Raw genomic sequence first — 14,135 nt, forward strand, 5'->3', positions numbered from 1 at the left:
GCTTTACACTACAAGCGAGAGTCTATTCCTTTCACTGGGACAGTGCAGCAGAAATACCTGCCGTGGTAGAGTAGTGGCTTCAGCGCTGCTAAGTTTGAGAACGTGGGATAAAATCTCGGCCACTGCGGCTACATAATGCAATAGCGCCTGTGTACCGTGCATTGGGTGCACGTTAAAGAACCTCAATCATATTAAAGTCTCAATCATATAATGGTTTTAACAAGTAAAACCCTAGAATGAAAAAAATGTATTGCAGCTGAAAACTCTCCTAATCTCAAAAGGCTGTCATGGTCGTGCGTTTAGTTCAAGACTGGTCATACTTATCCCTTGGCATTAGCAGAGACTTTATATACACCTTTTCACAAAAAAAAAACTTGATGGTTGTTCCAAAGCTCGAGACTGGACAATGGTCATGGTAGAACAGAACACTGCAGGCAGAGCACTACAAGGTTTTTGCATGTGGCTGACACAATCAAAAGAGGAGGTGATATCTGTGCCACAAAAAGGTGGATCTACAGCATAGGACATGGCTTCAAGGAAGAATGTGCAGTTGCTAGGAATAACAATTTTTGCAGGCTCCTACAAAAGACCACTGCCCAGGTAAGAGTCTGTTTTTCATTTGTCATCTTGCAAGAATGTTGATTGCAAAGGATTTCAAGGCCTTTCAGATGGTCGTGTAAGGGGTGTTTACAAGTTTTTAGTGACACAGGACAATGGTATTAAATGCAAGACACATTTTATGATGTCTTTTATTTCCATGTTCTTAAGTTATGCACCTTGCATGCAATGAGAATTCAATGCAGCATGCCCAAATTCAAACAAAAAACACTGAATAACAAATGCAATGTTAAAATGTGCAGCTTGGGACTAGACATTCACATCAGACAAGAGTTTACACCAGATATGGGGGCTCTTTCTGTTTTACACAAATTTTTTACAGTGGGTAGTAGTAGTACAAAACAGTCCGACATGAGATGCAACATAGAGTGTGAGCAGATCATGCACAGAAGTGAAGACAGTGCTAGCTGGAGCACATCTTCTGCAATAGCTCTCTCCTCGTATCATCGGACTACAGCCACAGGTGACCATACTTTAGCACATGCATAAATCGCCTACAGTGCAGGTCACTGGGTGACATGCTGAATCTCATACTGGACTGTACTGCATGTTCCAAATAAAAAATTGCACAGTGAATTTCAACTAAATACACATGGTATAAGCATTATGAACATGCCCTGTTAGGATAAGGCGAACTGACATTTTCTTATGCTGTACAGCCTGTAACATCGTGAAAGAAATTAGCCGAGCAGTCGCTAGACCCCCAGGTAGACTTGTTGGAGAAGGGTCTCGTGAAAAAGCAGCCGTGCCTCGTGGGAAAGCAGCTATGAAGGGTTCATTATGTGGCTTAAGTTGCCAAGTTTAAGTTTGCAGCGCATGTGTCTTGGGCTACTCAGTACTAGTCGGTACACTGCATGTAGGAGCACACTGAATGGGTAGATATGAGACAATGGGTGCATGCTGCCAGTGAAAGTTTTCGCCAAATATTTGGTGGTTCAAGCAGCCTTTAAGTACTGAAAAATATTTTGGCAAAGGCACAGATGAAGGCAAAGTATCAACAGTGGTTTTATATTGCAACATACTGGACCACTTCTAACACATAACTGCACAAGAATGCACATATGTGCACAGATTTGCAGAGCAACAGCACTACTACATTAACTGTGTGTTACTGCATAAGCACCAACACATGTATAGATCTGTTTTTCTGTGGATGTTGCTGAGCACTGGAGGAGCCAAATAATCACCCAAGCTTGGAGCTACTTCTAAAATCGGCTGCAGCACTGTGCTTTGATTGTGTTCAATTTTCACTCGGGGGGGGGGGGGGGGGGGCACACCTTCAAGTTGCTTCAGACTGTACACTACAGTGATGTATCTCGGTTTCCTCGGTAGCCTCATGGGACAGTCTTTACTGTGAGTTGGCGGTTTAATCCCCTAAGCAGCAGTTTGAATGGAGGCCAATGACTAAACTGAGAACTTCAACCCTATTACAGCACCTTTGATGCCGATAAGATCGTGTGTTTCAAGTTAAGATTTTGTTTGCGGCTTCAGCTTGCAAAGTTCAAGCATGTTCTTTCAATCCTTTGCTCTTTCTCCCAAATCTGTCAGTGTTACACTAGCGCAAAGATGTCATTTCTGCAATCACACCAACAAGCATCTGCAACCTGTGAATTTCACACACCCTAAACAAAGCACACCCTAAACAAATTGTGTGCGAGATAAAAATAAACCAAGAACTTGAAACTGGCGTGTGAACTTCATCGGCTACCAGGAGACTTGACAAATTCTATACAGTAGTCATTTAAGCCTTGCATGATGAATCAAGTGCATTACAACTGTCTAGGGTGAAACTTTGTAATATAGAAGTTCTCCACAATGAAATAATTTGTTGATAAAAGCTGCAGTGCCACCGTTAGCTCTGGCATTAAATAATGTTTTGTCCACAAGCGGAGTGCTACAACAGTTCCATTTTAAATAACTAATGTTGACGCATCAGAATATACTTCAGCCTTTGCGACTTGTTGTGAAAGGCAGAAATACTGATCCTGTTACTTTTTCTGGCATGTGCCAAACACTAAGCGATAAGATGGATATGATTGTATGGCACTGAAATGAAGTAACATTGCAGAAGTTTAATAACTTGTACGCTAATCTGTTCTGCCTTTGTATTTCACAGCAGCATCAATGAACTACAAGTATGAAAGACCTGTAAAAATAAATGACATGGTAAAAGAGAGCTACTATTTTCACAATGGATAATGCGACTACTGAATATTTGCAAGAAACAAGACTTCAAAGGGAAATACACAGCGGCACACACTAGCAAATGTGTGCTTCACAACGTCCTGTTAGACAAGCAAAATGACTTTTTTCATTTCACAATATTGCAAGCACCAACATTAATATGAAAATTAATTATTTTTAATAAGTAATAATGACTTGTCATTCATTACAAAACCTCATGCTTTCCTAACCCCAGCTGTTAACACTCTTCACATCTATTTCAAGAGCTTCTATGCACACACAAAAAAAAAATTATTGGAGATCAGTAAAGCAGCACCAAAAAGTTGCAACTAGCCCAAGCTTCAGTCCTGGCCAACAAATAATAGGGTTTTACACTCCAAAGTGACATCCCTGATGTCACAGCTGCACTGCCTGGAGGACTTCACATCAATTTTCAGCACTTGGAGTCCCTTAGAATGCACTTTTAAGTACAAAAATGTTCATAGAATCAACACCGACTGGCATGCAGCTATACACTTCCCTAGACCAAAAGGTTTTACCATTATGCACTTGACAACAACAGTGAATGACATTTGCAGCGTTTAAGGCAATGGAAAAGTCTGAAGTTAAAAAAGAAAAAAAAAAAAAACTGTTATGGGAAAGTCTGAAGTAAAAAAAAAAAAAAACCTTATAGGGTCGTTACACCAGGCACATCATCATACAAGTTTTAATCAAGAGCTGCGAAATGAACATCCCACATACCTCAACTGGTACGAAAGATGCAAAACTTAATATATTTGGTACTTTGTTTAAGCTTAGCAAACATAACGTGGACAAAATGATGGAATGCCAGCACGAAACTTTATCAAGCAGTTATATTTGTTTTATCCGACGTTGTTGATGCATGAAAAACTTCTTTCTCTGGCACAATCATTGTTTTTATTTTCTGTTCTTTGTGTAACACAAGTGCACCAATACTAAGGCCTAGAGCTTTGGGCACTTTCAGAAATAAATACTCTTCATCAAACATACTCAAGATGCACTGCATCCAACTCGGGCTAAGACCAAGCTGTGTGCACAGCCTCGATAGCACCTGCAGCACCTTGTGGCTTTGGAAAATAAGAACTCTTTTTTTCACTACCTAAATCTTCACAATGCCAGGTATGTCACAGGAGCCCTAGCACATGATACAGAACATGCTGGTCATGTACACAGTGGTCCATATGCTTCTGTTATGTAGATGCTGTTCCACCGAGTACACATGTTTGTGCGCAAAGGAAAAGAAAAAGCTTGAAGGAACCTATGTACTGAACATCACAATGCTACAGCATAGCACAATGAAATCTGTGACCACAGTTCATGCCAACAAGCCATTGAGGCTAGAAATTCTATTAAGTTGAAGCTTCATCACTGGGTTCACCACTGGGGGGGCACCGGATTATTTTGAAACACCTGAGGTTATGAGTGTTTTTGCATTCTGACCTGGGTCGTCGTGCTCAGCAGCGCAATGCTCTAGCCACTGAGTCACTGTGGCAGGTATTCCACAGAACACGTAACACAGTATGTCTTATGGGAAGCCTTTATCAAGGGGAAGAAAAATATACATACTTGTGACAAGCAATCTATCATTGCCAATTTACCCTCGAACACTTCTGAGACCTTTACAGACCAAGCTACCTGGCTGGCGACTGCCTTTTCATTGTTATGACAGCACAAGCTATGGTGCGTTACTGTATTGTCTGCTGTTGCTTCCGAAATACATGCACAGTTTCTTTGAATCAGTGTCACACCCGCTCCAAATCACCAAACAAAATGCCAAGCACAAAATTGCATAATAGCTCAGTGGTTAGAACGTCCAGCTCCCAGATTCATACTGCCACGGTGACGTGATTTCAATGTGTGGTGGCCATAGGCAATGTCTTATTTTTTATTAACCTCTTCACCACGATGTCAGCTACATCTGACCACTAAGAAATTGGTATGCACTAACTAATTAACTGATACCCATTCTGGCCACAATACCACCAAAAGCTCTTGTTATATGCGACAAAGAAGCTTCTTCACCGTAGAAAACACCGTTCCCAGCCACCGACCGTGCTTGTGCAGCTGCTTTGGCACTAACACACCTGATGCGTTGCCTTGAGACTATGCACTGTGGTAGTGGAATGCGCATTGTGCTAGGCTGCAGTGTGACATTAACACAATTCACAGTAGCACGGGCCAATGAAACAGTCATGCCCATCTGACAACAGTTCTCAAAACACTTTCTGGATGTGGCCAGCATCGCTCCCCACTTTGCGAAGTATAAAAATGCACACGAACATATGCTACTGACAGTAAAATGCGAGATTCCAAGACACACCCTGCAAATCGTCAATAACAGTTCAGACACCTCCATAAACACGTTTTGTACATGCAAGTACACTATAGTTTAAAGAGGCTATTCAACGTTATTAACGAAACTAAATGTTAAAAGAAATTACACAAATGTGTATAAAAGTACAGATATCAAGAGCTGTTTGGAATGATTAAATCACATTGTACTCAAACAATCTTTTAATTTAGCGCCGACAAGTGTGTGTGAGTTGCACAGAGTAGCAGGAGAGTTGGTGAACTGCTGTTTTGAACCACCAGTAAAAGCTGTAACAAATTTTAAGCTCATCACAGCGTGTCGTGAGCTCACGGCTCCATTCACGTAGCAACAGCTCTGAAAGGTAACAGAGAAGGCATCAGTAAGTGTGGTTGGAAAAACGGCATTTCAAAGTCATTTAATATACAGAAAATGGCCCAACTGTACCACTAGTGGCACACAGAAACCTGCATGTGTGATGTGCCCTTCAGCTCTATATAGCTATAGTTATTAACATAACTATAGCACAAGCCCACAATGCATAATGCATCTGTAGGCTTTATATAGAATGGGCTTAGAGTAGGACGTGGGTGGCCTATCTGCTACTGCAACAGGACCTGGACAAGTGTCAGAACCAGTGGATAGCACTAAATTGAGACAATACATTAAGAGCCTCATTCACTGAAGTTACGTAGTCGCAAATTATACTAGATGCAACATTTAGTAGAGAGACTAACAAGAGTCTGCAGGTGAATACACTGAGGAAACATCTAAGCAGTCTGACACTGGCGAACGACTGCACAATTCATTCTGAAAAGGAAGCCCAAGGTGAACACAAACCAGTTGGACTACAAATGACAAGTTTGTAGTCCAAATGACCTTTACATTACCTTTGCTCAGTGGCAGTGGTTCCATTCACTTCAGCGGCCGACTTAGCAGGTGAACCATTGGTAACAGCTTTGACCTCAGGTGGGGCTTCTGGGCTGACATTCTCACTGGACTTTGCTCTGGCTTCAGGTGTAGCAGGCACTGCGATACCAGGTACTGCTGTGGTGACCCCATGACCGGGTGTCGTGTGAGGTGATGTGGCAAAGCGTGACAGGGACCGATCCACCACACCGTTTTCATCGTCACTTGGAGCTACGCTAGTCTCACTGACGTCTTCCGGATAAAAGAAGTGGTACCTGCAGAGGTGTTGACAGTCAGTTTGTTACGGCTGGGAAAAACACAGGCACAACAGGAACCACTTCTGGAAAGTAGCACACAGGTATCCAACTTCTGCTGAGAGATCAGCTCCTAATTTCAAAACAACCCACACTGCATTTCAGGAACAGCTGTGTTGTTCCTTTGCAACCAACAATAACCTGAGGCTGTGTGCCATCAAAGGCTCATCCTACCCCGTGAACATCATTCTGGGAAGTGGGGCAACTTGTGTGGGAATGCTCAAGTACTATCTTGCGTTCCCTCATGCTCGTCTGCCTTACATACATGACAGCCGAGTGAATAGCAGCAACCAGTTAATAGGTACAGCAACTACAATTAGATTGTACCACTGCTCTTTTACTGGTGTCACCTAATGGCGAGTGTAGCAGGTGCATGTAAGAAACTTTGTCCCTATTCTTGAGAGTGGAAACTTGGTGATACATCACTAGACACAGTCTGTGAACACAAGACGCACGCATGCACACACACACACACACACACACACACACAAACTTGAAAGGTTGTAAGTCAATGCTATACGTGTATGCTTTCTTGTGTATCTTGTGTTCCCGCACTGTATGTCCAACTATTCCTCTTCTCGGACTTTCAGACATGAACACAATCGGACACACTGCGCATATCGGTTAAAATTCAAAGCACCATTCTATAGGACATTTCATCTTTCGCTTCACAGCACAGCACCAACAAAGGCACATGCTCAGTAGCAATTGCATGGTTTCATGGGGAAGATCCTGCAACTAACACTCAGGTTAGGCCTTGGAGCTTGCCATGGGCAAATGAACATTACCTCGGGAACCCACAGGCACAGAGCTAAAACTCTGATTCCTAAGAAAAGTCTTTCCGAGGAACTGTAGTTGTTCTATCTAGGGTAGACGGCATTTAGTACTAAAAAAGAAACACTAACTAATGCCTTTTGTGTGATCATCTATGTCGCCATTTTCTTTGTCGGCAAGAGCAAAGTGTGCCGTGGTTGGCTTGTGTGCCACGTGTATTTGCAGTCAAGCAGTTGGAGTGTGCGATTTGCGATGCACCAGTTGCGCAACCCCACATTTTTCAAACTTCTACCATCTGAAGCAGCAGAGATAAAAGTTAATCCCAGCAGAACAGCTTGATTAACAATGATTACACCTTTTTAAACACCATATATCTATTACGTCCTGTGCCCAATTATTAATCAATTCATACTTTAGAAGTCAAGTCTGCACTTTGTACAAAGCATAAATGATATTGGGTGCTTTCTTACCTTAGGTGCTGGCTGTCCTGCGTCTCATCATCACTGTCCTCATCAGGTGAAACATACAGGACCTTGAGGGTAATCTCACCTTGCTGCAAAAAGATTGCATGTTGCCCACAAGAGATATGAAAGGGACATTAGACAGGATTATTAAGTAAAAAGGTATCAGTAAATTATGCAACATTGAAATGGCCGGTGCTACCATGAGAGGAGGCTTGATAAGCCAATGAAGTTACAAAAAAATGAGAGAAACAAAGGTGGTGCTGCTGCCATTACGTTTTCGCACCAGCTTGCCGTGATGTCATTGATTTTGACAGCGTCTAGTCAGGTCTAGTTACCCTTTGCTTTACCAGCAAAGAAGGACTACGCAGCATTCTGCAGGCACTAAAGACTCAACCTTGGCAAGTTTCAAAAATTTGTCTTGTGCTAAATAAAACGGCCCAAATATGAAACATTAGTTTGAAATCTGCAATAACGCACTGACATACCGGCACCAGAGTTTCAGCGTTAAAATTAAAAAATAAAGGTTTGGTCTTCATTCTCAACACTGAACTGATTTGGTGTTGCTCTTTAGCGTCCCTACAATGATAAAGTTCTTGAATTTATGAAGGAAACAGCATGTATGACAGATGTCACTCTCAACACTGAACTGATTTGGTGTTGCTCTTTAGCGTCCCTACAAAGATAAAGTTCTTGAATTTATGAAAGAAACAGCATGTATGACAGATGTCACATCCACCCCTGATCAAGATAAATTAGTACCTTCCCAATGCACAATGCTATCTGTGCTTCACTGAGAAAGAGGCAGTTCATGCCAATAAAGAGCTTTAGCATGCTGTGGCTGTTTTGTTTTATATATCACACAGAATGACCACCAATGATATGAAAGGGCTTATTTTTAAAGTCCTTTTAAGCCTGTCATGTTTATTCAGGTATGAGAAACAAGTCACATACCATTTAGCAAACAATAAAAGAAGAAGAAAAAAGAACTGTGCTGTTCTTGATTCGTGATACAATTTACCATAACTCAACAGGCACCGAAGCAAATTTGGACAAATCTAATAAAATCTAAAAAAAGATTTGAACTTCTCCTAAAACATGTGATGTCTGGCAAAATTAAAATTGCCTCCTATATTTTCTGCTATCTTATGTGCTGCACTTTGGGCAATTTTTGTTTGTTTGTTTTTGAAACAGATTTGAAAGAGTTAACACAACTGAAACATGACACTGTGCATATCTAGATTGGCTGATGCAGCTCGTCTTGATACTAATGTCGACTTCTGTGTTACCCGAAGTATGTGCACATCTATGCACACAGTCACTATAAAAGTATTTTAGCTTTGCTGATCGCATGGGATCAGCATTAATTGCACAGTTTTGGCTTATCACCTAGAGCTACTGTACTGTTGTAACAAGATCCAATCTCACAGCTGGGAGCTGAAGATACCAGTGGTTCTTCAGGTTTCGGCAACGGCCATTTTGTCTTATAATTCTGTCCCGGTTCTATTGTGAGGTATGCGGTGCGCTACCTTTGACCTGCATTCCCGGGAAAGTTAGCTTGAAAAGGTAATAAATAAAATAAAAGGAGCCCTCTAACCAGACTTCAACATAAAATCTGAATAAGCAAGGGCACCAAGTATAGCATACCAAGCCTGAAAGAACCTTGACAGCATCATTGTGTTTTGCTTCCCTCAAGTCAACACCGTTGGCAGCAAGGATGGCGTCTCCAACAAACAGCTTGCCACTCCTCCAGGCTGGCATGTCTGGGAGAACTTCAGAAATGACTATGGGAACACCGTGCTCTAGACCACCCTGCAAGGACAGCAGTGTTTGTCTAAAATGCCGCACCAAACAGCTCAATGCCTGCACATATGCAGTTGTTCTGCACTGGGTAGACTAGCACACAGAAATGTCACAGAGTGATCTGAATATTGTTATGCAGAAGGAAGTACAAGTTACAAGAAATGTGCAGCGCTGAGTAAGATGGAGTCCCGCTCACACAAGGGTGGTTCTTTGCCATTTTAACCACACTAAATGGTGTGTGCTATGGCTGCAACTGTCCCATAGTAATATCAAGGCAGCACAATTTTTAATATGTGCTGTCCATGGATGCAGACTGAACAAAGGTTATGAGCAGTACAATTAAGCAATTTAGGTGCAGTAATGCTACAATATATTGTGGCAGTCAGAATGCAGGCCAGCTACTCTATGATGAAAGGCCTCCCCTATTGGTGTAAATGTCGTGCAAACAAAGACATTGCCGAACAAAGACATTGCCAATTTCAAATGATGTTGGTCTTTAGGTGAGTATACCAGCTTACAAGAGTTGACCTGCATATGAGGCCTCACAAAAGTGAGCCTCCATATCCTGCAGATTAGATATGAAGTACCTGGCATGCTAAGGACAAAAGGGGATAAGAAAAATTGGCAGCATAATTATAAAAGCACAGTCCAGCAGCCCTTCAGTAATATCCCACAAACAACAGTGTTCTCTCAGTCATTTTTCCTAAAAATCTGCAATTGTCACTTACAATTGCGCACCAAAAAACACTACAGTCGTACCTTGGTATAACAAACATGAATATACAATGAATTATCAGATATAACAAATAAATGCTTATAATGGATATCGGATTAACAAAGGTATTTTTGTGACAGATGCTATTTTGTTATAACGAGGTTTCGCTCCACACAACACTGCAAACAAAACTATTGAAAAGGCAGAGAGGTGGGAGTACTGAAGGCGAGCAGTTGAACGCCGGAACACAGGCGATTGTCATAGCAACAACAGCAATGGTTCCATTTTCATTCAAGCTAACAGGCAACAACACACTGACGATCTCCCAGTTTCTCAGAGCGTCTGTAATGTTATTTTTCTGGGCTGAAAAACGAAGTTATGACTCTTTACTCTTTCTTATTCCACGTTCGTGATATGCGCAGGTGGTTTCGACCATTTACCCCAACTTAAGTGTGAATCTATCACACACCGTGATGGAGATTCCTAGTCCTTCGTCCTTGCCCTTGGTCAGTCGCACGGTCCGCACATCCCCGATTCCCTGGTGGCGGCGCAGTGGAGTGCCTTCGTCGGGCATTGCAAGCTCTGGCCCGGGTAGGGTAGCAGCATTGGAGGACCGGCCTCGGCAGGCTCGGATTACTGCCTTGTGCCTGTGCAGGTGGATCTCAGACTCCAGCTGATTCCAAAGCCGGTCATGTTCACTTGGGTTTAGGTCTCTGCCAAGCAGTTGTATTTGTTGGATCCTGAAGGATGCAAAGGTAAGGGAGGTGTTGTCATCCAATAAATGGCTGAAACAGCCATGTCTTAGTGTTCTGTACTCAATGTCTAATGCATACACGTGCAAAAGTAGACTGCATGCTCAGCAAAAATGGAGATCATGCGTTGCATTTACAAAATATCAAGGCACTGTTCAAGAGGCTGTTTTACTATGATGCAAAACATTGGTACAGTTCTCATCAAAAGTATTTCAACCACTGAGTGGCCAGAGCCGTGCCGACACTCTCAATATCTGGAGGTCAAGGATGAGAGTTTTTAACATTCTTCAGAGGAGCTCCACTATATCACACATTGAGTTGGCTACAGTTAAACATAGTCTGCCCTGTGTGCTATTCAGAAAAAAGTAACATGAAGTGACAAACCTGCTCATAAGCATATGTGTTTAGAATGTTACACTGTTCATGGTCTACTGTGGCTTTCTCAGACTTCAACACGAGGTGTGGCAAACAACACAGAAAAAACCTGCAACACTTCTTAATTATGGTAAATGAAATAGTACTGTACACACAGCTGGAAGCCTAAATTTTGCTCAAAAGGCTGCCTGTAGTTTCCTTCAACTTATAAAAAAACCCTGCCACATATTTCTTCCTTATTCTTATGGAGGGATGGAGGTACAGGGATCGCTACCCCGCACCTCCACCAAATGTGATATGACAATTTATTAGACGTCTCACGCAATCGAGGCAGTCCACGAACGCTGACTGGTGCGCACCGACAGACGCAAGAGCACTTCTTCCTCTTCTTCACTACACTGGGCAGATTTTTTTGAAGAAGAAGATGTTTATTTTCCAGATTATTATGCACAAGTAACAAACACTTGTCTTCAGTAACAAACATTTCTTCAGATGCCATGACTAAGCAGTGTTTCTAGCAGAAGCAAATGTAGAGAAATCAATGATGGGGTGTTAGTGCGCTCTAGTGGAAGAGTACTGTTATACCATATTTTCCAGTCTATAAGTTGCACCTTTGTATAAGTTGCACCCCCCTCAATTCAGCAGTTCTTCCTGAAAAAAAAATGTATATAAGTCGCACCGGTGTATAAGACACACCTGCTCATTCGGTAAGCGATTAAAAAAAATACAGTGACGGTTCACTTCGTGAATGCGGGTCAAGCGCAAGCGTATGGGTAACATTCCTATATAATTGCGATAGCAATGATATGGACACTCCATGCGCATTTCGGCTATCGTGGTCGCCGCATTGTTCTGTATAAAGTCTAAGGGCGATAACATTGTCCCTGCACGCTGCAGCCTGGGACCGTGAGCCGAATCGCACACAAGGGAGGAAAGCAGGAAGGCAGCGCTGGAGGGTGCTGGCTTGTACTCTGGTAGCAACTGCATAGTTTGCAGATGCGACGACTTTGGGGCGGTCGACTCGCGGTCAGCCTGTGCTGCTTGCGTTGCTGCTCTGTCCTCGCACTGGCGCTGGGCCACTCGATCACGAGAAGAACCCGGTACCTCCATAGCGCGCACATAACCCGTACCAACTGCCAGAGAAATTCAACACAGTGCGCTTCACGTGGCCATGACATCCAATCTGATCTTGACGGCAGTTTTTCCGAAATAAAAAAGAAACGTATATAAGTCACACTGTTCCATAAAATGCACTGACGAAAAATTGAGAAAAAAATGCAACTTATACACTGGAAAATATGGTAATGGCCTACCAGATCAGGCGGTCCAACATGCTCTACAATCCCTAGGTCATACCGATACAAAAGCTCAGTGGTGGAGGCAGGTGGAGCTCAGGCAGGTGAAGCTCAGGCAGGTGGAGGAGGCAGGCATCGTTCCATGTGGGCAGGGCAGCACAACTTCAAGTGCCATTTAAATGGCATAATGAGGGGAAGGCTGCAAGGGTGCAGCAGCAGCAACACTTGATTGGTCATGAATGTATTCCCATAGACACATTCTAAAACATCTCGCCAGCAAAGATATGTCAGAAGATGCACTCCAATTCCATATCTTCCATAAAAGGTGCAGCAATGTTCCTTTAAGTGATATCTTCCATTTGTGCAACTTTTGAAAGAGAAGCCTAACCTGCCAGCCAGTTCTTTGTCAAGGTACTTGGCAGCCAGCTTGGCCCCGAACACTTCGCTCTGCAGGGACACAATGTCCCTGCGAAGCGTAGCATTCTCCTTGCGCAGCTGGGCAACCTCTGCCTCTAGCTGCATCTCACGGCCCAGGTCCATTCGGTACATAGTCATCTCTTGTTCCTGCAAGACATTACACATACAGCCATAACAGTGTGTTACTTTTGTGATTTTGGCTGTTTTCATAGTGGTCTTCATAATTCAGTGCAGACAAACACAGGTGAGACACTGACAACATGAACGACTTCCGACTTAATTGGCAAGGGCATCAGACTTAATTGTGCTGACAAGCAAGGAATCATTGCTGATAAAAGTCGATACGTGGAGTCATCACTCTTTCTTCGTACATTAAGAGAAACCTTTAACAGTCATGCACCTTATCACTTCTTCTGCTTCACTTATCTGCTAATTTGGGGGCAATAACACTGGCTTAACACCTGCTCAATTGTAGGTCATGCTAGCCGGTTGGAAAGTGCAGAAGAAGGCCTAGGAATGGCCGTAGCAGGGTCAACAGTGCAAGGCAGCAAATAGGTGCAACAGCATTGAATATAAATTCATAACAATCACAATTCCAAACTAATGTTGAAAATGGTTCAATCCAAGCACTCTGCCGCTCCTGCAAACATGTAATATAGACAATGTCTTTCTCTTGAGTACTCTGATCAGTCTGTCATTCTGCTCATGTGTACTCACCAGCAACGACCGAATACAAGCAGTCCAATCCACGGTTCAAGCACTCGCTTGTAACAGGGTACTCACCAGTTTCTGCTTGATTGCAGTAGAGTCGCCTGCATGCCCCATCTGCGCAGACACTTGCAGCTGGGCTGAATGCAGCTGCAGCACCAAATGCTGAAGCTCCTTATTCAGCACAGCACTAGTTGATTGCGCCTCATAAAGATCGGACTTGAGCTCCTGTAGTTGACACTGAAAAGCACAAAGCCAAGGAATTCGACTGCCAGCTGGAATGACATGGACATGACAACGTACATTCACTCAGTACCTCTGTACCAGACCCCCAATGGACCTCGAAAAAAATTTCTTTCAAAGTTCCAGCCGCACCAAATCGTTTTCACTTAGGCATAGAATATGTTAGAACAGCCTTCTTCAGAAACAGTTCAAGTGTACATGCACCATCTGTTTTAAGAACCTTTTTGTTTTGCTGTGC

General features: G+C 42.9%; 1 protein-coding gene across 1 annotated transcript in view; it reads right to left on the reverse strand.

Moving 5' to 3' along the window:
- Nucleotides 1-719: 719 nt before the first annotated feature.
- Nucleotides 720-14,135, reverse strand: part of LOC119460894 (Golgi-associated PDZ and coiled-coil motif-containing protein) — a 31,173-nt gene continuing 17,757 nt past the window's right edge. Inside the window, exons 2-8 of the mRNA XM_037722012.2 lie at nt 13,730-13,894; nt 12,918-13,093; nt 10,577-10,847; nt 9,237-9,401; nt 7,599-7,681; nt 6,022-6,315; nt 720-5,488 (exon numbers count right to left, since the gene is read on the reverse strand). Coding sequence (XP_037577940.1) covers nt 5,473-5,488; nt 6,022-6,315; nt 7,599-7,681; nt 9,237-9,401; nt 10,577-10,847; nt 12,918-13,093; nt 13,730-13,894 — 1,170 coding nt within the window. The 3' untranslated portion in view covers nt 720-5,472. The remainder of the gene's footprint in view (nt 5,489-6,021; nt 6,316-7,598; nt 7,682-9,236; nt 9,402-10,576; nt 10,848-12,917; nt 13,094-13,729; nt 13,895-14,135) is intronic.

Source organism: Dermacentor silvarum, chromosome 8 (assembly GCF_013339745.2).
Source record: "Dermacentor silvarum isolate Dsil-2018 chromosome 8, BIME_Dsil_1.4, whole genome shotgun sequence".
NCBI lineage: Eukaryota > Metazoa > Arthropoda > Arachnida > Ixodida > Ixodidae > Dermacentor > Dermacentor silvarum.